Raw genomic sequence first — 25,378 nt, 5'->3', positions numbered from 1 at the left:
GAAAAAAACAAATGTAGCATTCGTCATTAAAGTCAACGGATAAAAATAGAAATAATACATATACGAAAACCTAAATACTGCTAAAGCCCAACCGGAGATTTATTCCAGTAACCACAGTAATTCCCAAAAGCGGTAGATTCTGCTTCGATCCTTCCGCTTTTCGAAATTTCTCCCATATGATGGCAGTTCTGAGAATTTAATTTTTCATTGTGGTATGACTAAGTTTGAATAAGACTATTTTTATGGGCTTAAAATAGGAAAGAAACCAATTCGCTCTGATGAATAAATGTCTCATCATAAGCTAAATTTCGCACAATAAATTTGCATTTTCAATCGAAATCAAATACCACACAATTGGATGGAGTGTGTAACATGACGACACAAAGTACTGTGAAAGATCTAAAGTAACCATTCAATACTCACCTTAGCGGCGTTGGAGCTGTACGGCTCGTCGAACAGTGACCAGATCTGGGGCTTCAGATGCTGCCACCAGCTCACCTTGCCCTTATTGTAAGCGTCTTCGAAACCGAACTTTTTCGCCACCTCTTCGTCGGTAGGCTTTTCCGTATCTAAATCTAGCCTATCTAAAACAGCCAATGTTTCTTGCGTGTTCCGGTGCTGCGAAGTAAAGAAGAAATCAAAAAAAAAAACAAATGAAGTGATATTTAATATCGTGTGCAATCGAAACGCGGCTATCGACTAACGGTTTAATTCGTTTTTAATGTGTTTAAGTATTTTAGCACCCGCGCCGTGGGCAATTGTGGAAAATCATTTACCACAGACAGGACAGCAGAGCATATAATTTGGCGACAGCACGGAGATATCTGATATTTGTGTATACACAATTCAGTCTTCTGGCAGAAAATTGCGCATTAGCAATTTGATTTTCGTTTTTAATAATCAATCTTGTATTTTATCGCAGATCCTCCAGAAAGTTTATTTGCGAATTTGCCAACTTTATTTTGGATAGCAGACTGAGTTTGAACGAAATAAAGATATAATCGGTGGATGAAGTGCGGAGAGGATAAGGTATTTCGTGCTGCGTCATTGAGTGCGAGTTCACTTGCAGTCTTCTATCCGCATAAAGTATTCCCTCGCATTGCTTGAAGATTTTTCTTGGCCTCATAATTTAATAATGAGATTTTTTTAAAGAAATGATGATGGCTTTCAGCGCATCCAGCTTCGGCAGCAGCAGGTCCTGACGTTCAAATCGCTGGCTGCGGAACAATGAGAACTGACAAGGAGATGGTGAGGGCACATCGGAAGCCCACAATCCCCCTGTCTCGCCTGTTTCCGGGTTCTGATAGCGAGCAGAGTAGCTGTTATATAACAAAAATATACGAGCAAATATTTAAATGGAGAAAACGACACTCACCCAGGTGGTGCCATCTCCAATGGAAGTTGGAAGTGCTCTACCCTCAGCGGGAAACGGCAAAAGCTCGCACCAGAGATACATCTATTCAGAAGAGTCCCTTTCAACGCCACATTTTGTATGAACTGACAAAGTCGTGTGAGCAAAAAAAAAAAGATGTGCGAAACTGCGGTTTTCAGTTTGACAACAACAGATACACGGTACACAGCGGGACACCAAGATAGATGATGTCACGGTGCGATATAAGGATATTCCTCAGGAGTAATCACTTCTTTTCATATTTTTTGAACGTTCGAGTTTGTCTTTGACCCGAACTCGCATGCGAGCTGTTGGCACTTCAATTGTGGTGTGATATATGATAATTTTCGTAAAATAGAGAAACCAAATCTGTAACTTTATGGATAGTTGGGTGCACCTACCTGTGTGTACGTCATCCAGCAACACGGTTCTACTTGGTTTGAGTCTAAACCCCAGAAGGACAACTCCTCCTCGAACAGTGGTCCGCAAACGTCCGTCGGGTAATGTAACTTTCCAGTCCTGCAATAAAAGACACACAGCGAATGGAAAATATTGAAGCATTAATTTGTCATGTATAATATATGCTTGATCTGTGAGGCTATTTAACAGAATGCAATATCTGCCACTCGCAATTCTTTTTCGTTATTAAATCAATACATCTTTTCATCATAATTTTTGCCACATTTTACTGAAGTAAATCAATTTGTGTCCATATGTTTCGGACATACAAATTTCATTACGCGGTGAATGCAAAAACATCACCTACAATAACTATAATTATTGACATTGGCAGCTTGCCCCATGTATTCTAGCAAAAAAAAAATATATATATATGCGACCCCCATCTCGGTGTTTCCATTTTGGACCCGATAACCTTCCCCGCTCCCAATTAGGGGGAACACGATCGCCAAAGGCTACCCACGGAGTGGAGTGGAGGCGGTATACGTAACTCAAGTCGCCAGGATTGTAATGATTTTCGAAACAGTTGTACCCGACCGGGCGCGGACGGATGTTTCCGCTTCGATGTTCACCACATTTCACTGGGCAATGGAATTGATGAGTTTTATGTCATCATAAATATTCACCGAAGTCACTTCGTCCACGTTTGCGGGCATCCCGAGTAATGGAATTTACATTCGGTGCTTTCGTGGAAAAGTGTACAGTGTGCGCGCCGAGATAGGGCAGAAGCTGCTGCGCGAAAGGACAGCCAGCGGGAAATAATTTCTATCAATTCATTTTTCAAGCGGAAAGCTGTCACGTTACGGGGGAGAAATTAAGATATGGTCCATTTCTTTAAAAGTCAATAGAGAATGTTGGATAGATTTCATGAAAACAAATATTCAAATTGCGTTATCATCTTGACAATTCGTTAGAATAATTGGATAAGGCAAGATTTTTCGAAAAAGTTTAGTGGCGTTATTAATTGACGCCTATATAAGTAGAAAAGATGCATCTCACCGTATACAGGGCGGACTCGATTATATACAGTTTCTGATTTCTTTTCCCTGTATATAATCGAATCCTGTATATAATTGAATCAAAAAAAAAATTTTTATTCGTTGTTTTTGCATGTATTTTTCGTTTTTTGAATTAAAAAAAGGAATTTCATTTTTGGTTCATCCCCTTAAAGTCAGAAAACACCTTTCTCATAGGAAAAAAATTATTTTATCCAGATTCTCTCGAGAGGTGATAGATGATCATATTTGATGAAAAAAATCCTTCTACGTATATGTTAGAATTGAAACAATGACAGAGTTATACAATTTTTTTTTGTTTCGGACTCTGTTGCCTCAAACAGGCTCTACATTAATAAGTACGCTGTGGAAGACGATTCTGTTGCTTTAATTTGAAAGATGAGGAAATTTAGCATAGGATATAGTAGTGAAACATCTAAATTAGTGGATTTTAATAACATTTTGGAAGTGAAAACCCTACAAGTTAATAATTTTTAACGTTTTATTATTAATTTTATCTTTAAAAATACATTGAACTAGATTGTTTCTATCAATGAAATTAAAGCTCTCTAACTGATCTACAATTTATTCTTTGACACCCAACTTCTATCTTTCTTAATTTGGCTGCAAAATCGATATAAACAATACCTGGCGGAAAATTCAAGCAAAATCTTCAAAAATCACGATTTTTACCCCACTGTACATGTAATAGCCACTTAAATTTCACCTTAACGTCGAAAGATTACATTTCTTCTTGAAATAAGTCATATTTGAAATATAAAAAAAAATCCAGACTGTATATAATCGAGTCCAAAATTGTATATAATCGAATCACATATAATCAAGTCTGTATAAATAACAACAAGCCGGCTTGCGATCACAATTCGTATAGGCCGATTGCAATGTTATCCTGTATTCGTAAATTGTTAGAGAAAATGATTCTACTTCGTTTGGACAAGTGGGTTGAAACGAACAATTTGCTGTCAAATACGCAGTTTGGCTTCCGCCGAGGTAAAGGGACGAATGATTGTCTCGCGCTGCTATCTTCTGAAATCCAAATCGTATTTGCTCGCAAAGAACAAATGGCTTCCGTTTTTCTCGATATCAAAGGGGCATTTGATTCAGTTTCCATGGAAATTCTCTCAGAGAAACTTCATAATCGTGGACTTTCGCACATTCTGAATAATTTTCTGTACAATTTACTCTCAGAAAAGCACATGTTTTTCAATCATGGCAGCTTGAAATCTTCTCGATACTGTTTTATGGGCCTGCCACAAGGCTCCTGCCTAAGCGCCCTCTTGTACAGTTTTTACGTCAATGATATGGATGATTGTCTAACTAGAGATTGCACGCTGAGACAACTTGCAGACGATGGAGTTATTTCCATCACGGGTACTAATCCCGCCGTTCTGCAAAAATCCTTGCAAGATACCCTGAACAACCTGTTCACGTGGGCCCTCAAGCTGGGTATCGAATTCTCTACGGAGAAAACTGAAATGGTCGTTTTTTCTAGGAAGCACGAACCCGCCCAATTCCAGCTTCACCTATCCGGCAAAGCGATCAGGCACTCGATGTTTTTCAAATACCTTGGAGTATAGTTTGACTCTAAATGTACCTGAGGAATACACATTGCGTATTTGAAACAGAAATGCCAGCAAAGAATCAATTTTCTCTAAACAATAACCGGAACATGGTGGGGTGCCCATCCAGGAGACCTCATTCAGTTATACAAAACAACGATATTATCAGTGTTAGAATATGGCAGTTTTTGCTTCCGATCAGCTGCCAGGATTCATATTCTCAACCTGGAGAGAATACAATATCGTTGCTTGCGTATAGCCATGGGGTGTTTGCATTCGACACATACGATGAGTCTCGAAGTTTTGGCAGGAGTACCCCCGCTTACTCTTCGGTTCACAGAATTATCCTACAGATTTCTCATCCGTTGCAAGATCATGAATCCATTGGTGATTGATAACTTCGAAAATCTACTCCAACTGACTCCTCAGTCAAGTTTTATGTCTTTATACCATGAGTACCTTACCCACGACGTGCACCCTTCACCGGGCATCTCCAACCAAGTTTGCTTCCCATACTTTTGCAATTCCTCTGTCAATTTTGATCTGTCCATGCGACAAAAGATCCATGGAATCCCAGATCATCTACGCTCCGATTATATTCCGGAGATATTTTCGGCAGAATATGGGAAAGTTAGATCTGATAAAATGTTCTTTACTGACGGTTCATGCATAAACGGGCCCACTGGCTTCGGCATCTTCAATGAAAATTCCAGTGCCTCTTTCAAACTCAAAGATCCTTGTTCCGTGTATGTCGCTGAACTGGGTGCGATATACTACGCTTTAGGGATCATTGAAACATTGCCCATCGACCATTTTTTTATTTTTTCAGACAGTCTCAGCTCAATAGAGGCAATTCGCTCAATGAAAGTTGATAAACGCTCATCTTATTTCCTAACAAGAATAAGACAACTATTGAGTGTTTTGGTCGAAAAATTATTCAAGATTACCTTAGCATGGGTTCCCTCTCATTGCTCGATTCCGGGGAATGAGAAAGCGGACTCGCTAGCTAAGGTGGGCGCTTCAGAAGGCACACTTTTTGAAAGGCAAATTGCCTATAATGAATTTTTTCACATTCCTCGTTAGGACACACTCGTTAGTTGGCAGCGCATGTGGAGTGGTGATGAGTTCGGTCGTTGGTTACACACGATTATCCCTAAGGTCTCGACGAGTGCTTGGTTTAAGGGATTGAATGTAGGTCGTGATTTCATTCGCGTGATATCACGGCTTATGTCCAATCACTACAACCTAAACGCGCATCTCTATCGCATTGGGCTCGCAGCAAACAATCTTTGTGATTGTGGCGATGGCTACCACGACATCGAGCATGTTGTCTGGTCGTGTATCCGGTTCCATGCTGCTCGCTCTCAGCTCTCTAGAGTACTGAGAGCACAAGGCAGACAATCGGATATCCCCGTCCGGGATATCTTAGGTAGCCGTGATCCTGATCTTCTGCTTCATCTATACCTGTTCCTCAGAAACGCCGATGTCAACGTTTAATGATGTTTCCTTCGTTGTGTCCCTGTTTCGTATCCCTCCTATCCGATCGATAAACTTTTACTTAGTCGCGGCAATAAATACACACACTCTTTACAGATGCACGGGCCGAAGGTTGTGCAGTCCACTGATCATTCAACAAGAGCCAAAGGTTGTACCGCTCATGACAACTCTACACGAGCTGATGTTTGCGCCGGCTAGTGACCATTCTATCCTGGATTCCTCGAGTCGAGAAGACGCACCACGCTAGATATGGGGTACAGACTAGGGGGCGTTGCTGATTAATGGTCATCTGCATCCCAATAGGAAGTATCCCGTGTCGGGCGCAGGTACAGAGCATTGGAGACAGCAACATCACAATTACGAAAACACTTGTAATACTAACCTCGAGCCAACCGCGAGTAATCGGTTACATATTACTAACATAGTTATAAGGCAAACATTGTCGAAATATTGAACTCCCGGCCCCGTCAGGTTGACGCCATATGAGCCTTAATAAAAATATATATTTTGGATAAAAAAAAAATGTACCCACAACGTTTCACAGCAATCTGAGATGTTGATGCCAATGACCAGTCGAGTTGGCATGAAATTCGTCAATATTGGAGAAAAAAATCAACCGCAATGAATCTGTTGACAAAACTGACCAACTTTTCCACTACCGAATCATTGTTGCAGGGCCGTGTTGTGTAGTTCAAATTTCGCGCAGAACTAAATGAAAAAGTAGCTATAAAATTTCCGATTTATACCTTTGCAACGTTCGAATAACAAATTGTTTCGTTTTCAAAAATTGTTAAGTTAAACATGTTCTGCTGAAACATGCTCATTGCTGGATTATTATTTTTTAATTATTACGCGACACATTCGACCGCAAATTATAATTTCATGTTATTGCTATCGATAACACATAAACCCAAATGTAGACACTAACGGTTATGTCTATATAACCGTTTGTTTGCCGACAGAAGCGCTGCGGATTATCATTTCTCATTTATTTGGCGAAACATTATGATGCTATGAACAACCAAACCTCCTTCCCCCTCCTCGAACCAACCGGGTTTGTCTCGGGAACAGAATTGCCTCAGCAAACAAGTTAGATTAGCAAAATCAATCATCATGATTCACTGGCGCCTATTTATTTCACCCGGTGACACTGAGAGTCGCGTAAATTTCGAAATCACTTCATTTCATCCGGCGAAAAAGTTTTAATTAAAACCATTTTTCCAGCTGATTGCTGTTTGCTGTGAGCGCGATCAAGCCATTTCCCGACCCCTTTCCCAACAATGGCCGCTAACATTGCACCCGCCCAACACGGTGGTTTTTTGGAGGCTCCAGCACTTGGATGTTCCGCGCCCACAAGTCCCCAAAACCCGGAAGGACCACAGTGTGGGTACGTATCGACGGAGAGCGAAATTGGAATAATTTTACACTGAAACGTGCTTCAATTTTCAGTCCTCATTATTTTTATCTTCTCGCGCCGGGCTGCTTCCCGCTTTTTCGTCATTTTACAAACTGCTGCCGGAAAGCAGCAGTCTTCTGCTATGGGCCATGGCTGTGGCAAGGAATGGGCCGTCGGATCGCAAGAACCTCACTTAAATGTTCATTTGAAATTCCAATCATGCCGGAATGTATGGAGCCATCGTATGTTCCTTCTGTCCCGGCGGCGAGGATGGCAGAGCCCCAATGGCATATGCTCCCATCAATTGCGCATCGAAATATGCACTCGTTCTCTTTATTTTCTCGTTTACGGGGAGTGGCTGCCGGTGGCATTCCACTGTGGGTGGAAGGGAGGGGCATTCGGAAATCGGAATGGCATTTTTTCCGTGTGTTTTATGAGGTTTTCATTTTCCGGCTCGCAGCGTGCAAATGGTGAGAAATTCAATCTATTGCCGGAGCAAAAAAAGAAAAAAATAGCGGCACTGAAGGGGACGCAGCGTGGTGCCTTGTAATCATTTGTAATAATATGGTTTGCTTTATTACATCCTTCGTCATATAGCTTCGCGATTTGCGCCTCAACTGTTTTTTTTTGGCTTCAAATATTCTCAGCAGGGTGCCATCATAAAGCGACCCACAAGTGGGTTGCCCAGTTACACATCATTGCGTCACGCATCAACGGACCGCTTTTCTCGATAAACTCGTACAATATCGGGAAGAAAAAAAAACTCCACAAAACACAAAGCAAATATGCTCGTAACAGTCTGTCGCCTTTATCATCTCCAGGCAATGCAATTGCCGGAGATTTTTACATTTATCTTCATCAGAATTTGCGACGGTTTTCGGACTGGAAATGATTTCTCTAAACAAATGGTGAACCAACAACGATTTCTTTTGAACCACTGAGTTATAGAAACCGTGGAGGGGTAAAATTTGGAAAAATATTATCTTGTTTTACCAAACCTACTGATATTGAATAAGATTAGTTCAATACAATGTAAGAGAGCTAAATATACCTCGTGTATACATAATAAACCTGATTATTTTTTCACAAAAAAATACATGTTATCGAATGGTTAAGAATATTTTATTTAAGACAATGGCCTCAAACTTAACAAAATCGGTAATCGAGCCATTTCCTCACATTTTCATAAGAATTGAAGCGCTGGCCATCGATGAAAATAAATATTAATCGAAAGAAACCAAGTCTGACGAATAAGCCCCATGTGGTAGTTGATCACACTTGGGAAGCTCAACCGTTTCCTTTGCTGGTCTTTGTATTGTTTTTTTTTTATATATTCTAGTCTTTTTTGGAGCAGAGCACTATTCAATCCTATCAATGCTTATCGGTAAAATTCAATTTATATTGTTTCACCGGTTTTCGGTGTCTTCAAATACTTCTAGTGGTTTTCCTTGTTCCTCGTTCATCACATCTAAATTGTGACCTTTTCAAACTCTTTAAAGCACCCATTACACTTTGATTTGCCGATAGCTAGCTCGTCGTAAGGTTCCACCTACATTATATGCGTATCATTCTAGTGTTTTATTTATAGCAAAATAACGTCCGCAAATCGCAGTTCGTAGCCACAAAACTAACAATTTTTATCATCAAAATAATTTTGTGACTGTTACCATTGTGACTCAATCCAAAAATATTTTGAATTAAATATTGTTGACAGATGTCAAAAACATATAAAAATGGCAATCGATATGACTTTTAACCTTTTAGATTAGCATGTATAACTTTGATTGCGTGCATTCCGGTTTCATATTTTTATACCATTAGTATTAGTATTTATATACCTAGTATTTTGCGAACAATAATCCTCTATTTTGACCATTTCTCATTACTCGTGGTTCGCTTCAGAAATGGGTCGATTTCGTTGAGTTTCAGGAGTACTTCGTTGATGGAAATTCGATACCCAAACATTGAGTTTCTTCTCGTAGTCATCAACACCATCCAGTGACAAATAACCCAAAATACTTTTTAAATAATTGTTGTAAATTTAAATATAAGATTTGCAGTTTTCATCGATTGATTGAAATATTTGGATAGGGAGATTTTTCAGTTGCATCTATAAAACACAGTGTAGGGAAAACTGAATGGCTTTTTATTATTATATGTTGCTTTTTATGCTTAAAGGGTAATTAATTCACTGGGGGGTGCTGCCATACAAATGAAACACACATTTCTGCATAACTCGAGAACTAATCAAGAAAATGGAGCCAAATTTGGCATGTGAAGGTTTTAGGGGGCAAGAAACGTTTCTATGTTGAGCAGATACTCCTCCCCGCTCTCGAAGGGGGGGCTGCCATACAAATGAAACACAAATAACTCGCATAACTTGATAACTGTCAAGCAAGTGAAGACAAATTTGGCAGGTGAAGGTTTTAGGGTGCAAGAAACGTTTCTATGGTGAGTAGACACTCCTCCCCCCTTTCTAAGGGGGGGCTGCCATACAGATAAAGCATAAGTTTCTGCATAACTCAAGAACTAATCAAGCAAATGGAACCGATTTCGATATATGGAGGTTGTAGGGGACTGCATTACTCGAGAATCAAGCACGCAAACGAAACTAAATTTGGGATGTGAGGGTTTTTGTATACGAGAAAGTTCTCTATGATGGTATGATACCCCATCGCTCCTCTGGAATGGGGGAGGGGGTTCAAAAAAATTAAAACACATATTTCAAACAAACATATTCCAACCAAACATGACAGTTGAAAATTTTCCGACAGATGTAGGGGACCGATAATGAACTTCCCATCTGGTCCACGACGAATCCGTAGGGATAATAAACATTCATGAAAATCATTTCCAAACTTTGTTGCTATCGTTTCCAGTGCTGACACTCTCCGAAAAAAAATCACTGTTGGGCCGATGAAACCGGCGCAAAAAAGAAGGAATATTCAGAGTCATTCCCCAGGGACCGACGCACAGTGATCCCTCAGAAATTCTAGGTGGCATTAAATAGAAAAATGAACAACAATGCCTGACCGAATGAATGGTCTAGTTTTGTTCTATAACCTTCAAGGCATTTAGTATCACACATGGCAACAGTGTCCGTGACGATTTTCGTTGCGATAACGACGTGGCAACGTATTGTTTGATGCAGTGAACCAGTGTAGCGATAACACGCATGTTTTTCAAATTTTGCACAAGTGCTACAAAATTCGTTAAAAAATAATGTGATGGTGTTCTGGATAGAGAATTTTATGCTGATTTCGAATTTCAATTCCGTTTTTAGTTTTAACATTTTTGAAGCTGTGAAATGAGTGTTTAAGAGTAATTATATTTTCTACATTGAATTTATACAAAAGTAGACCTACAAAAAATTCGCCAAATACCCCCAAAGTTTTTTTTATAACAAAATGTCTTCCTTAGGGTCCTCTCTACACTTTTCCTTCATGACTTCTGACCACTTCTGACCACTTTGCGAAAAAATGCCATAAATATTTTGATACTCCAAACGTGTTTTTCGATTTTTTTAAATTTTATCGCCTCCAACTGCCTCCCCCCCCCCTTTTGGGTTTTGGGTAAAATTAATATTGAAAACGTGTTCAGGAAGTTTGAAAACATATATTTAGACACCTCGCATGTGTTTTTCCGAAGATTTTAAATTTTACCCCCTCCCCCAGCCCTTGCTTTGGGGTCCATAACCAAAATGACTCAGAAATAGATTCAGCACCTTCGAAAACCCCCGTACACCAAATTTCAAGGCATTTCCATTCATTTTTCTTTTTAATGCCACCTAGATTTTCTGAGGGCCCATTGTGCGACGCAGGGATCAACGTGTTAAACACATTCATTCCCTTGAAGCTTTGGTACTTGGTCTAAGTTTTTCAACGTAATCTTGAAAAGCTTGTGGAAACATTATTTAGAACGTATTCGCCTTTAGAATTTTTTTTAAAGCAAATCTCATTAACAACTCATCGGTCACCCAGCTAGCGATCAGGTGGCAGCAATTCTCGAGGTTTTCCAAATGGCTCCAAACCGAGAGCTAGTTTCAGTTTTCCCAATAGGCCTTTTTCAAGACTAGCGATAATAAAAATAAACGAATAAACATTATCACAACTACTGGCTACAACTTCGATATTCCAATACCAATTAGATCGTGCATCATCCTACGTAGCCAGAAAAAAATAAGAAGCAGCGAATAAACTGGTACAAATTCGGTACCCCGTGGGTAATTTGGTACCCACCCGGATCTCCGGCGGTATTGAGCGCACTCTGGTGGTGAATAAAAAAAGTGTTCTAGTAATGTAGTAACAAACTTCAGATGCCAAAAACCCAAAATATCTGTGTTTCTATTTAAAAAAAACAAGTTTTGTTGTTTTAGAAATCTCGAAAAATTTTCAAGTGCGTCTTTTGAAAAATCATTAAAAATCAAATAGTGAGCCAATTTCAAATATTAAAGCTGATTTGGATCAAGGAACTGATGTTCTTCAACGAATTCGAGTAAGTGTATCGAGAGTTTAATCACAAATTTCATAGATTTCATTCCCAAGTGAAAATTCGGTATGCGGGTAATTTGGCACCCCAATGTAAACATAGTGTTGATGATACACTATGCTAAGTATTGCATGCCCATGCAGCAAAATAGAATTTCGCCCGATTCGGGAATTGATTCATTTTACTTTTTTAGTTAGAAATAAATCGAGATGAAATTTGTTCACTTTTTCTTGAAAAAACCGGTTTTTTGTTCCTCTTTGTTTTGTAGAATTGCATGCTTTTTCGTCAAATTTGAGTTAATTTACGTAAGATAGTGTACTTCACTTCTATTTTGTATGAAAATGGCAAAAAATACATTTTTCAGTGATCTCAGGACGATTCTTTTAATTTGAAAAAAATAAAAAATGGGGTGTCAAATTTATACCCAGGCATCTCGGGTACTCGAATTTGAGTTGTTTCACTTTTATGCTCAAAGCTCCGAGCCAAATCAAGATTTTCGAAATCGGTTTGCGGGGAAATGCTCGCAATAGATCCCTTCATAAGCTGACGTAATATGAAGAAATTCCGAGCATTGGCCAAGAGCTAAGTCCAAAAAACAAAATGGGGTACCGAATTTGTACCAGTTCCTCTACTTTTGCTGCGGTGAACCGTCAGTATCCGCTCTGTGACCGTACCGATTGGATGGGCAAAATCATTTGTTTCAGAGTACGCACAATAGATGCTCAGTGCAGAGCCTGTTTTGACGCGCATAAGCAAAGCAGAAGAAAAATATTAACTAAGGTTTCTCGCTTGCACCGCTTGCAACTAAGGTTTCTCGCTTTTTCGGTGATAAATGTCATTTGCGATTTTCATTCTAGCATCGATACGATTGGCGATCGACCAACATATTCCACTGGGGCAAAACCGAACAGTGACTCAGACGATCCTTTGCATGTTGAACTATCAAAAAGAAAAAAAAAGAGAAAAATGAGTTTTGGGAAATAAGTGAATCATTTTTACGAAAACTGCATTACAGTAAAGCATCGTTTGGTTGAAGATGCGGATTATTCTCAAACGGAAATTTCACAACTGTTTTCAATAAAAAAAACTAGCAGAAATGGCCCTTTGCGGGAGGTGTTGATGAAAACAACATCAAAGAGCCATGTGAAGCAAGTAAGCTGGGATTTGAACGATTCGTATATATAACAACTCATTTTTCGCATGTTGAAGTAATGCGATTTATTAGTAATGGTTGTGGTGTGATATTGAATGTAATGCAAGGTGTCCGGATTAAAAAGCGTCTGGATTCAAAAGCATTACTATATTGGAACTGTTTATAAATAAGTTATGGGAGTGTTCTAGCCTAGGAATTTGAAAAAAAAAATAAATCAAACATTTTTTCCTCCATATTTCTATAGTTTAGGCATTCAAGAATTTACCCTAGAAAGGACTTATCGAAAATTCTATTATTTACCGAGTTATAGCCATTTTAGAGATGCGGTACCTAACCTGGTACGGACACAACAATGAACTTCAAACGCGTTTTTTTCTCGAAATTAGTTTTTTCAAACTGGTGTACACGATATCTCAAGTTCTACTAAACCGATTAATGTCGAATTTATATGAATGCAATCAGTATGCATCTCTCTATCGCATGAACCTCTAAAAAAAATAGTTTTCAAATTTTACTATTTTAGAAAAATCGAGAAACGCAAGAAAAAACGTTTTCAATCGCATTTTGTTTTTCAAACGGCCGTCATTTTGTCAAAAAAGATGTTTTTGACTCGTCCGAGGTTCATGCGATAGCGGCATCTTTACTGCTTAAGAATCTGTTCGATTTTTTTTTATTTCACATAACCAGAAGGACTGGAATCGTGTATGCCACGGCACAACTTTTTTTCGAACCTCCTCACTTTATCAGCATGTAACTATTCTAGTCATGAATATTTTTTCTTCGTTCAATTTTTATTCTATTGCTAAAAGATAGATGAACAAATAATGATATAATGGATCGTAAAAATACTCTTTGTTTTATTTTTGTGGAGCACACTCAATGATATTGATGTCACACTTTCTTCTTTTAATTTTTTTTAGAGTGGATTTTGTTATTTAACCTTCCTATACTCGCGTATAGATCTGACAGACCGAGCATCAATGAGGTGGCTGAATAAAATGACTATTAAAACTGAATGAAGTTAAAGAAAAAAATATTTTCTGGATTTTTTTCACTCAATTATATCTTTTTCTTTAAATAAATACCTATAACGCCTAAATAGACACAATAGCAATATCATAGAGACGGGCACAGTCCGGAATACACAAATAACGATTTTTCCCGCGAGTATTGGTGTGTCAATTACGATGAGAGTAATCTATCTTATTTTGTTCTTTATGATTATATTTCACTTTGTTCAATTCACGTTATGTTTCTTACTTTTAGGATTGACAGAGGAAAGAAAAAAATATGTTGTCAATTATAGTAGTTTCAATGCAAAATTTCATCAGTTTTGTAACAGTTTACATTTTTAAACTATTATATTGTTTTAACCTCGTATTTGTATCAAAATTTCATACGAACAAAACGAACCTCAAGAATGTTGTGAAGCTTATGAATGACCTGCTTCGTCAAACTCGTCAAACTAGTGATAACGTTGGCAACGAATCGAGACCGCTGTGTACAATGTCCAAGGCCCAAACATTTCGCAGGCACTGCTCGCTGGTTTACTCCCGTATTGTCTTCATTAATTTCCACCAGACCACACGTATTCACATGTGTCTATCCGAACCCATTACTGTTAGACACTTCACACAGCAGGCAAGGCTCCACCAACACATCCGGTTCGCCATTTGCGAAGGGACCGTGTTCAGCAGCACCAGTTCTTTCCCACTTGATTTCCAAATGGGCACATGCCACTCGTGCGGAGAGTGCACTACCAGCAATGAAGAGCCTTCCGGCCATTTAAAATCATTAAATTCAGTGAACACAAACGATTCAATTTTCTCCCTTTCGGAATCAGAAGTAGTTTTCGTGCAGTTTGATTGTAATTAAAAAAACACACACATTTGGAGGAGGTTTTACGGTAAAATTATTACACGTGGAGGAGAGAAGCGTCCAAATTTTCTATGTGGAAACCACTTACCGGTAGTAGTTGAGCACCTGTGCAAATACCCCCGGGTGCCTGTCGAAAAAGTACTCGTTCAGCACCGGGTCGTAATTTCCGAGGGCTTCCGTTAGCCGGGACAGTCGCGTCGCGGGGATTTTCTTCAGTGTTGCCTTGTACGTTTCGTGACGGATGCCGCCAACGTTGAGAACCACTCGGTTCTCCGAGTCCATGTTCATAAGATTCATTTCCTGCGAGGGAAAAAACGTTAGGCTTCTTCCGCTCTGGTTGCCTTACAGCTGGATGTGTCGTTCTTGTTTGTGTGATTGTGTGAGGTTTATGTGAATGACAACTGGGTTCCCGCCCTTGTTTGTTATGGTGCCTCACAAGCGTCGCTTCCGAGTGTCCTTTCGTGATTTCGCTTCAGCGGCATACAGTTTCGAAATGAAATGGTGACGGCTATTCGCCAGCAGCGTTCCGAATTTGAACACGTATTTGGCGGCGCTGTTTGGAGTGGGGGAAGTGTTATTTGTCGTCTTCGAATTATACCGACTGTTGAACGTGATCTTTTCGTTTAGCTGACCCTCTCTCTCGAGAGAGCTTTTGTTGATTAGATTTTTATGACACACTTTTTACGTCTTTCGTTTCACACGGTTAACCCGAACCCCAGGATCTCCTAACCTTCTTTCCCGCCTTCCGCGAGTGGAAGCGCAGAGAATCAGAGTTATTCACCGTCAACCAGATCTCGGCGCCGCCAAGTGATTAATCATCCTGGGAGGTCGGATTGGTTTTCGTTGCTTCGAGGCCTCCGCTGACGCCGACCGAGATTCTTTTGCTTGTCTTTCGCCTTTTTGGGAAATTGAATTCACTTGAGAGCTTCTGCTGGAGCTGTGGCTGATGCTGCTGTGGTGTGATTGATTTGTTCTGTCCTCCTGTCACGGTTGGGACGGACATCACCGCATTTCATGGCGTAGCATCCGCACTGAGCCATCTACCGCTGCTATTTCAGCTACTACTGCTACTGCTGCAGGGTCACACTTCGCAATTATGGACCACGAGCTCACGTCTCCTGGGCACAGGGGCTGACGGATGATGGGGCGCCGACACGAACGGGGCAGGAATAACAACAACATCTTTCCCTGCCGGCCTGATTAACATTCTGGGAGCGATGAAGTCGAGGAACTTTGCGGTTTCTGCCCGTATTGCTTATCCTTGTACGACTGCGGCCTCGAATCGGAAGCATGATCTGAAATATGGCAGAAATATGGAAATGGGTCAGATTTTTGCTCGTTATGCAGATTATTCGAGATGAAATGGGCCGAGTCGCTGTTGGGGGGCGTGGAAATAAAGTGCCGGAAGTCAACGATAGGCAAATGTATTCAGATCAGATATCAAATCATTCAGCTTTGTAAGAATGAATGGCTGCGTCTGGTAGAATGTGTGACGTGCACACACCAAATACGTGTATAAGATGTGTTCATTCTTATGTATTTTTCTTCTGAAGATATTCCCGAATGTTTAGAATTTGTATGAATTTTGATTTTCATAAGATGTTTAGACGTATCTTTGTGATGGGTGTACTTTTTTTTACCTTTTCTAGTTATGCAGGACTGGATTTCATCGACAAAAAGAACAACACTATACTTTTTTTTTTTTATTAAATCGTTTATTTTTACAGGCTCAGTTACATAAGTTTAAAGGAGCCAAACTCCTATTTGTATAGTTACAAGTATATATAAACATTTTTTATTAATTCTAATGTTAATGAAGTAGAGAACCGATTACTCGCGGCTTGCTCGAGTTTAGAAGGGTGACATTTTGTTTCAGGAAAAGGATGGGATATAAGGATATGTTGACAATGTTCACACTCACATTCGCACTCACATTCATCATACTCAATTCTTAAGCCTATCTTATATCTAACATGTATTTACATTTCACCTTATTCTATTGTTAGTAAGAAGGGATTTGATTTCTCGCGAAGGGAAAGGAAAAGGAGAATATAAGGATATAAGGACAATCACACACGAAGATTGATAGCTTTTAGGAAGACATATATTTGGGACATGTAATCAAGGTCTAAACCAGCTAACACATCTCTCACCGGCACATTGGGCTGCCTTCCTCTAGCCCGAAGAGAGTTTTCTAAATTTGATCTGGCAACAAGATACTCCTCGCACGACCAAACAACGTGTTCGATGTCGTGGTAACCTTGGCCACAAGCACAGATATTGCCATCGGCAAGATTAAAACGAAAGAGTAGCGCGTCTAACGAACAGTGATTGGACATGAGTCGAGAGAAGGTGCGAATAAAGTCCCGACCTAAGTCCAGACTTTTGAACCATGGTTTGAGGCTAACCTTAGGGATAATCGAGTGAAGCCACCGACCCAATTCATCTTCGTTCCACTTACGTTGCCAGTTAGCGATGGTATTTTTACGGACTAAAGAATAAAATTCATTGAAAGCGATTTGACGCTGATAAATATCGCCTTCAATTGCACCTACCTTTGCCAATGAGTCAGCCCTCTCGTTACCCGGAATTGAGCAATGTGAAGGGACCCAGACAAAGGTAATGACATAACAGCGTCTGGATAAAGCACTCCAAATTTCTCGTATTCTCTCAAGGAAGTACGGCGAGTGCTTTTCCGGCCTCACTGAACGGATAGCTTCGACAGAGCTAAGACTATCCGTTACAATGTAATAGTGTTCAACAGGTCGTGAGGCGACGCTGTCCAGCGCCCAATGTATTGCTGCCAATTCAGCAATATACACAGAGCAAGGATTCTGAAGACTGTGGGAGGTGCTAAAAATTTCGTTGAACACTCCAAATCCTGTGGACTCATTCATAGAGGACCCATCAGTAAAGTACATATTATCACAATTGACACGCCCATACTTTGCATTGAAGATCGTAGGAATGATCCCCGATCGATGATAATCTGGAATTCCATGGATTTTCTCCTTCATGAACAGATCAAAATGTACAGAGGAATTGATGTAGTCAGGAAAACAAACACGGTTGGGAGTATACGAAGAAGGATCAACCTGCATGGAGATGAATTCATGATATGAGCTCATGAATCCTGAATGAAAATTTAGCTCGATAAGCTGCTCAAAATTTCCGATCACCAATGGGTTCATAACCTTACACCGGATGAGGAACCGAAGAGATAATAAATTGAAGCGATCTTTTAGTGGGAGTACGCCTGCCAAAACCTCGAGACTCATGGTATGCGTTGAGGGCATACATCCCAACGCAATACGGAGACAAAGATACTGAATTCGCTCGAGTTTAATGAGATGTGTTTTGGCAGCTGATTGAAAACAGAAACTGCCATACTCCATCACTGAGAGAATAGTTGTTCGATACAACATAATAAGATCTTCGGGATGGGCTCCCCACCAGGTGCCGGTAATTGTACGGAGAAAGTTTATTCTTTGTTGGCATTTTTTACTCAGATACCTAATATGGGCCCCCCAAATACATTTGGAGTCGAACCAGACACCAAGATACTTGAATGACATAGCATGAGTGATCGGTTTACCCAAAAGTTGAAGCTTTGGTTTTGCTGGTCTATGCTTAGCCCTGGGGGAGGCCCATGAAGGAGACCCGATTTACTGTCGAATCCCCGTGAGAAAAATTCAACTGTTTCTCACAAAGCAAGTTATATAACATATTATTCAACAGAGGCGGCAGACCCCGAGAGTGTAATTTGTCTGACAAAACCTCTATTGAAACAGAATCAAAGGCCCCCTTTATGTCCAAGAATACTGAAGCCATTTGTTTTTTTTCGGCGTAAGCCATTTGAATTTCTGAAGAAAGCAACGCAAGACAATCATTCGTCCCCTTGCCCCTGCGGAACCCATATTGTGTATCTGAGAGTAGGCCATTCGTTTCAACCCATCGATCAAGGCGAAACAAGATCATTTTCTCCAACAATTTCCGTATACAAGACAGCATTGCTATTGGGCGGTACGAATTGAAGTCGAACGCGGGTTTTCCGGGTTTTTGAATAGCTTTAATTTGCACTTGTCTCCAATCATCTGGAACAATATTATGCTCCAGGAACCGATTGAATAAATTCAACAAGCGATATTTCGCAACATCAGGGAGGTTTTTCAGCAAGTTGAACTTAATTCGATCCGATCCTGGGGCAGAATTGTTACAAGAAAGGAGACAAGAGAGAATTCTACCATCGAAAACTCGGAATCAAGATCGCACCTATCTTGTGGTATATCTCGAACAATTTTCTGCACGGGAGCGGAATCGGGACAAACCTTCCGTGCAAAATTAAAAATCCATCGATGTGAATATTCTTCGCTTTCATTCGTTGAAGAGCGATTTCTCATGTTTCGAGTCACTTTCCATAATTTTTTCATTGACGTTTCTCGTGACAAACCTCCCACGAAATTTCGCCAATAAGCACGTTTTTTCCCTTTGATCAAATTTTTGAACTGATTTTCAAGGTGCAAATACGTTTGAAAATTCTCAATGGTTCCACGTTTCCGAAAAGCTTTAAATGCGTTCGATTTATCCTGATAAAGCTTGGAACATTGGCTATCCCACCATGGATTGGGAGGCCTTTGACGAAAAGTGGAGCCTGGGATGGGTTTCGTTTGAGCGCGAACCGCGCTGTCATATATCAAACGAGAAAGGAAGTTATACTCCTCCAATGGAGGCAAACCATCTCTGGAATTGATGGCTAGAGCAATTGCGTCCGCATATTTTTTCCAGTCAATGTGTCTTGTGAGGTCATATGCCATGTTTATAGATTCAGAAGAATTCGAACCAATGGTGATGGAAATTTTGATTGGCAAGTGGTCACTGCCGTTGGGGTCCTGGATTACATTCCACTTGCAATCTAACGATAGTGAATTCGAGCAAAGCGAGAGGTCAAGAGCACTTGGGTTAGCAGGAGGTTTAGGTACACGTGTTGTTTCCCCAGTGTTCAAAACGGTCATATTGAAGCTGTTACAAAGGTCATATATCAACAATGAACGATTGTCGTCGTACTGTTCCTCCCAGGCAGTTCCGTGAGAGTTGAAGTCTCCCAAGATCAATCGTGGCTCAGGAAGGAGTGAGCACATGTCAACAAGTTGATTGCGGCTAACCGCAGCTCTCGGAGGCCAATACAGAATTCTTTGCCTCTGATGTTTGCATGACAAGCAACAGCTTCGATCCCTCCAATAGGTGGAAGGTCAATTCGAAAAAATGAGTGGCACTTATTGATACCCAATAGCACCCCTCCGTATCTGTCATCACGGTCCAAGCGTATGATATTAAAATTGTGGAAAGAGAGATCATCTCGCGAAGAAAGCCAAGTTTCAGACAGAGCAAAAACATCACAATTGAACTTATGAATTAAAAATTTGAATGTATCCAATTTAGGGATAAGACTACGACAATTCCACTGTAAAACAGTGATATCTCCGACCTCTCTATTTAAATTAGACATCAAGAGAGATAATCATTGCAAGGAGGGGCCATGTTTGCATCAATTGTTGCAAAATTGTCTTTAATACTGGAAGCATTGAAATGACAATGGTTCTGATGGAGTCGGAAACATTAAAACACTTGAAGATTTGGTCCAAAAGGTCAGACAACTTTATAAATCCCGATTGGGAAGTTGAACTGGACGGAAAAACAGGGACAGTTGGGGTTTTTGATGTCCCCTCGAGTGCTGGGCCATTCGAAGGTGAATTATTCCCACGGAAACCAGGAGGAACCTGATTTTGCTTGTCCGCTGCACTCGATTTTTTAGGCATGCTAACAGGGGGTATCACCGGAGGGGCTTGTCCTTGAACTTTGGGAGTGGTCACATTTTTGCGCCGGGGATTCCCTTGGAAAATGAACGGTGTGCCCCCGTTAGCTGTGTCCGCTTCTATTTCGTCAACGGGCAACGTGGCGAAGACATTTTGTGTGTTGATTGGTTGTTGTTGTTGGGCCAGTGGCGAAGCGCCCTTTAAAATATCCGCAAAAGTGCGTTTCGAGCGTTCCTTCAAAGAGCGCTTCTGTTTCTCCCAGCGACTCTTGTAAGTTTCACAAACTGAGAGCTCGTGTGGGGATCCCCCGCAATATGGACATTTATGCTCAGTCGCACTGCAGGATTTCCCCTCATGTTGCTCTCCGCAAGTGGCACAGCGCTCCTTGTTGGCACAATAATCTGAAGTGTGACCAACTGACTTGCATTTTTGGCAAGTCATGGGCTTTGGCACGAAGAGTCGCACAGGCAATCTCAATTTGCCCACCATGACGTAGTCAGGTAGAGCGGAACCAGCAAAAGTTACTCGAAACGAGTCTGACGGCGTGAATTTAGTTTTTCCCTCTTCTTGGGATACTTTTCCTAGTTGGCGGCTGTCCAAAATTTTAACACCCACCAACGGGAGTCTTTTAAATTTACCAACTCCTTCTATTATCATTTCGCACGTCAGACCAGTTTCAGTTACCACCCCCGAGATTTTTACGTCATGGGAGGGCACGTAGACGCGATACTCTAGGGAGAATCTCTCGTCGATCACAATTGCATTCGCGTGTTTCCGATCACTCACGACAACACGCAGTTTGTTCGGTCTAACCTTAGAGATTTCGACCACGGAGGAATATAATCTTGCCAGATCTTTCGAAACCTGAATGACATTAATTGCCTTTCCTTTTGGTTTAGGCCGGAAAAAAACAACCCATGGACCAGCTCCAAGTGCATCGTCTGGATAGACCTTGCCACGAGGAGAGGAAACAACTGAGGGGGAGGACGAGGTCGATTGTTGAACGGGAGCGGTATCAGTAGGGCTGGGAGGCAAGTTCGGTAGTAGAGCGGAAGCGGGAGCGGGAGATTGAGGGGGCGAAGAGGAAAAGTTTGCCAATTTTCTTGAGGGGGGCTTGTTAAGGTAGATTACCTCTTTCTCTGAAGAGACATCTTCTGAGGGGGGAACGCGTTTAAGCGACTTCCCAGCCCCCGTTGTAGCTAGTGAGGAGGAAACAGTAGTTTCAATCTCCATGTCAACATGACCTTCTGCCATTACGGCAGATATAAAATAATATTATTTTTATTTTTTTTGTATTTCTAAACCTAATATATATTATACCTAAATCGCACACCAATGCGAATGAAATGAAGCGGTGTCTCAATCGAACCGCGTGGCAATCGCTCGGCACAGATGCAACGGTATATCGCACCACAACACGATGATGGAATCGATGACGATGCTAAAGCACACACAGCGATGATACGGCACACGCACCGCGTCCGCCGTGGAGGACTTCTTCCTCACGCTGGTAGTGATTGCTGCTCTCCTCACTCGCGCAATAAAGAGAACCCCGTTAGGGCGAAATAACTTCACCAGCCACGAACTGATAACGGTATAATCTCCACTTTATAATAGACGCGAACAAATTTGCGACCGATGTCTTCGGACTGCGCGAGCTGAATGCCAACACTATACTTGTTATTAGCTAGAACCTCTATATAAATTTGAAGAGGAATATTGAAATTCCATAAAAATAAATTAAATGAATATTATTTTCAAAAAACTGATGCAGACGTATACAACGCGGACTCGATTATATACAGTTTTTGATTTATTTTCACTGTATATAATCGATCTTGTATATTATCGAGTCAAAAAATTTATTTTATTTGTTTTTGTTCTTGCACGTATTTTTGGTTTTTTGATAATAAAAGAGAAAATTGATTTTCGATTTACCCCTTAACGTCACCTTTCGCACATGGAAAAAATTAAATATTCCAGATTCTCTCAGGAGGTGATAGACGATCATATTTTATGAAAAAAATCCTCTTGCGCTTATGTTCGAATTTCAACAATGACAGAGTTATAGAACTTTTTTTTTTGTTCCGGACTCTGTTGCCTAGAACTGGCTCTACATTAAAAAGTACGCTACGGAAGACGATTCTAATGCTTTCATTTGAAATATGAGAAATTTTAGTATAGGATATGGTAGTGGAACAATGAAAGTTAATCATTTTTAATGTGTTATTATCAACTTTATACTTAAAAATTCTATTAAACCAGATTGTTTCTATCAATTAAATTAAAGTTCTTTAATAGCTCTACAATTTGTGCTTTGACGCCCAACTTCTATCTTTTTAAATTTAGTTGCAATATCGATATAAACAATTCCTGGTGAAAATTTAAGCAAAATATTCAAAAATCACGATTTTTACCCCAATGTACATGTTAAAGCCACTTAAACTTCACCTTAACGTTGAAAGGTTACATTTCTTCTTGAAATAAGCCATATTTGAAATATAATAAAAATATTTTCCAAACTGGGTATAATCGAGTCCAAAATTGTAAATGATCGAATCACATATAATGAAGTTTGTATATAATCGAGTCCGACCTATACTGCCGTTCTACGCATAGTTGTCCCATGTTACTTTTTGACGATTTTCACTTTTCTTCATAAAACGTTGTTTTTATGCATAATCTTACGGAAAAACACAAAAAAAAACATATAGTTTATTCCCAACTTTTAAAAAAAACAACCTCAAGTTCAATTGTCCCATGTTGATATTCTATTCATAACTGTCCCACCATGTATTGACATGGGACTACGTCTAACCGGAATATATAGGGGGTAAAATGAAAACCTAAACACAGAACATGCAGGTAAAAATGCAAGATGCCGAATGCTTATAACTCAAACATTTCTTACTGGGTCGGAAAAAAAATTTGTTTCAAGTGATAGGGAATATTTCTACGAATCAATCGCAATTAATCAAATGTTATTTTTCATTAGAGAAACAATTGAATAACTGTAAAATGTTAAGCGTTATCTAAACGCCCTAACTGCCTCGTTTTGATTGGCTCGATTTACGGTTTCCCCAACACAGCCATCAAAACCAAGCAGCCTTGGGGAAATCGGCATTGCAAATACATGCAAGCAGGGGGACTTTTGTTCTCACCGAAATATGTTCCCTAACACAGACTTCAAAACCAAGCAGCGTTGGAGAAATCGGCATTGCAAACACATGAAGTAGGGAGAGCTTTTGTTCCCACCGAAATGTGATCCCTAACAGAGATGCCACAACTAAGGTGCCTGGGAGAAATCGGCATTGCAAATAAATGCAAGTCGGGGGTATTTTTGTTCCGACTGTAATGTGTTTCCCTAACACAGACTTCAAATCCATGGAGCGTGTGGAAATTGCCATTGCAAATTCATGCAGATCGGGGGTATTTTTGTTCCGATTGAAATGTGTTTCACTAACATAGACTTCAAATCCATGTAGCGTGTGGAAATTGGCAAGGTGTCTGGGGGAATCGGCTTTATAAATAAATGCAAAATGCGAACACTTTTATACTCGCTTGCCTTTGTACAGTCTAGAATATGTTTCCCTAACACGGTCTTCAAAACTTAGGAACTTAGGAATCCTTCTTCTTCTTCTTCAATGGCACTAACGTTCCTAGAGGAACTTCGCCGTCTCAACGTAGTATTACTTGCGTCATTTTTATATTTTTATAGTACTTAGTTGAGATTTCTATGCCAAATAACACGTCTTGAATGCATTCTGAGTGGCAAGCTCTAGAATACGCGTGATCACAGTGCAAGTCGGAGGAAATTTCTTTGACGATAAATTCCCCCGACCAGAACGGGAATCGAAACCGAACACCCGGCATGTTAGTTATGACGCTAACCACTCGGCCACGGGAGCTTAGGAATCCTCTACTCACTGAATTTCTACGCATACCATTTGATGATTAGGCAAAATGTTGATACCTGTTTGCTGCGATAACGCCTATTGATTAAACAATATGCGTTCGACGTACATGTCAAAATCGAAACTGAGTGCCTGAAGTTCATCAAATCCAGCAAATTCGCGGTTAGAGAAGTACGTACACTTGAGAGATGCAAACTTCAAAAGGGAAATGTAAAATAAAATAATCGTTTGATAATTCCTCCGTTCATATATTTTGTCCTAGGAATCATACCAATGTTAAAGGACTTGTAACGGAGAACATCTTCTATCACAATGTATGAGCTGACCTTACAGGGCATTTATTCAGTCTTTTTACTCACAAATTAAATAAATCGAATTCAGTTGAATTCGGAAATTGTTTCATTGAATCAAAAATTCGATCAATACAAACATGATTGCTAAGCTAAGGTAGTCCCACGTCAATCTTGCGGTTATATCATAGGTATAAGCCACCCATTTTTTTTTTGAAGATCCATATCGAATAAGTCGGTTCAAGTACTAGAATTTCATGTCACGCCTTCAGTAGGCCTAATTTTTTGGTTTGGAAGAACGAACTAATTCTCAACCAAATAAGAAAAAGTTTATCAGAACACGTGTACACCTTGCTAGCGAATGCCTAATAACAATGAGATTTATTTTCTGCGAAGGTGTTGCAGATTACTCATTTATTCATAAAACGATGTTTCTAAGCATAAACACAAAAAAAATATTATTTGTTCCCAGTATACCAAAAAACAACATCAAGTTCAATTGTCCCATGTTGATATTCTTGGCAT

At 40.1% G+C, this 25,378-nt stretch overlaps 1 protein-coding gene across 4 annotated transcripts in view; it reads right to left on the bottom strand.

Moving 5' to 3' along the window:
• LOC129775505 (potassium voltage-gated channel protein Shaw-like) overlaps window positions 1-25,378 on the bottom strand; it is a 410,947-nt gene that overhangs the window by 97,504 nt on the left and 288,065 nt on the right. For all 4 annotated transcript variants that reach the window (XR_008742971.1, XM_055780317.1, XM_055780319.1 and 1 more), the window contains 3 exons: window positions 14,925-16,131; window positions 1,792-1,909; window positions 424-618 (listed from right to left, as the gene is read on the bottom strand). Coding sequence is in view for 3 of the 4 variants with exons in the window: in XM_055780317.1 (XP_055636292.1) it covers window positions 424-618; window positions 1,792-1,909; window positions 14,925-15,133 (522 nt within the window). In the remaining variant the exon portion in view is untranslated. The remainder of the gene's footprint in view (window positions 1-423; window positions 619-1,791; window positions 1,910-14,924; window positions 16,132-25,378) is intronic.

Source organism: Toxorhynchites rutilus, chromosome 3, assembly GCF_029784135.1.
Source record: "Toxorhynchites rutilus septentrionalis strain SRP chromosome 3, ASM2978413v1, whole genome shotgun sequence".
Lineage (NCBI taxonomy): Eukaryota > Metazoa > Arthropoda > Insecta > Diptera > Culicidae > Toxorhynchites > Toxorhynchites rutilus.
Note: the sequence above shows the minus strand (reverse complement) of the source record. Positions and strands in the feature narration are given on the sequence as shown.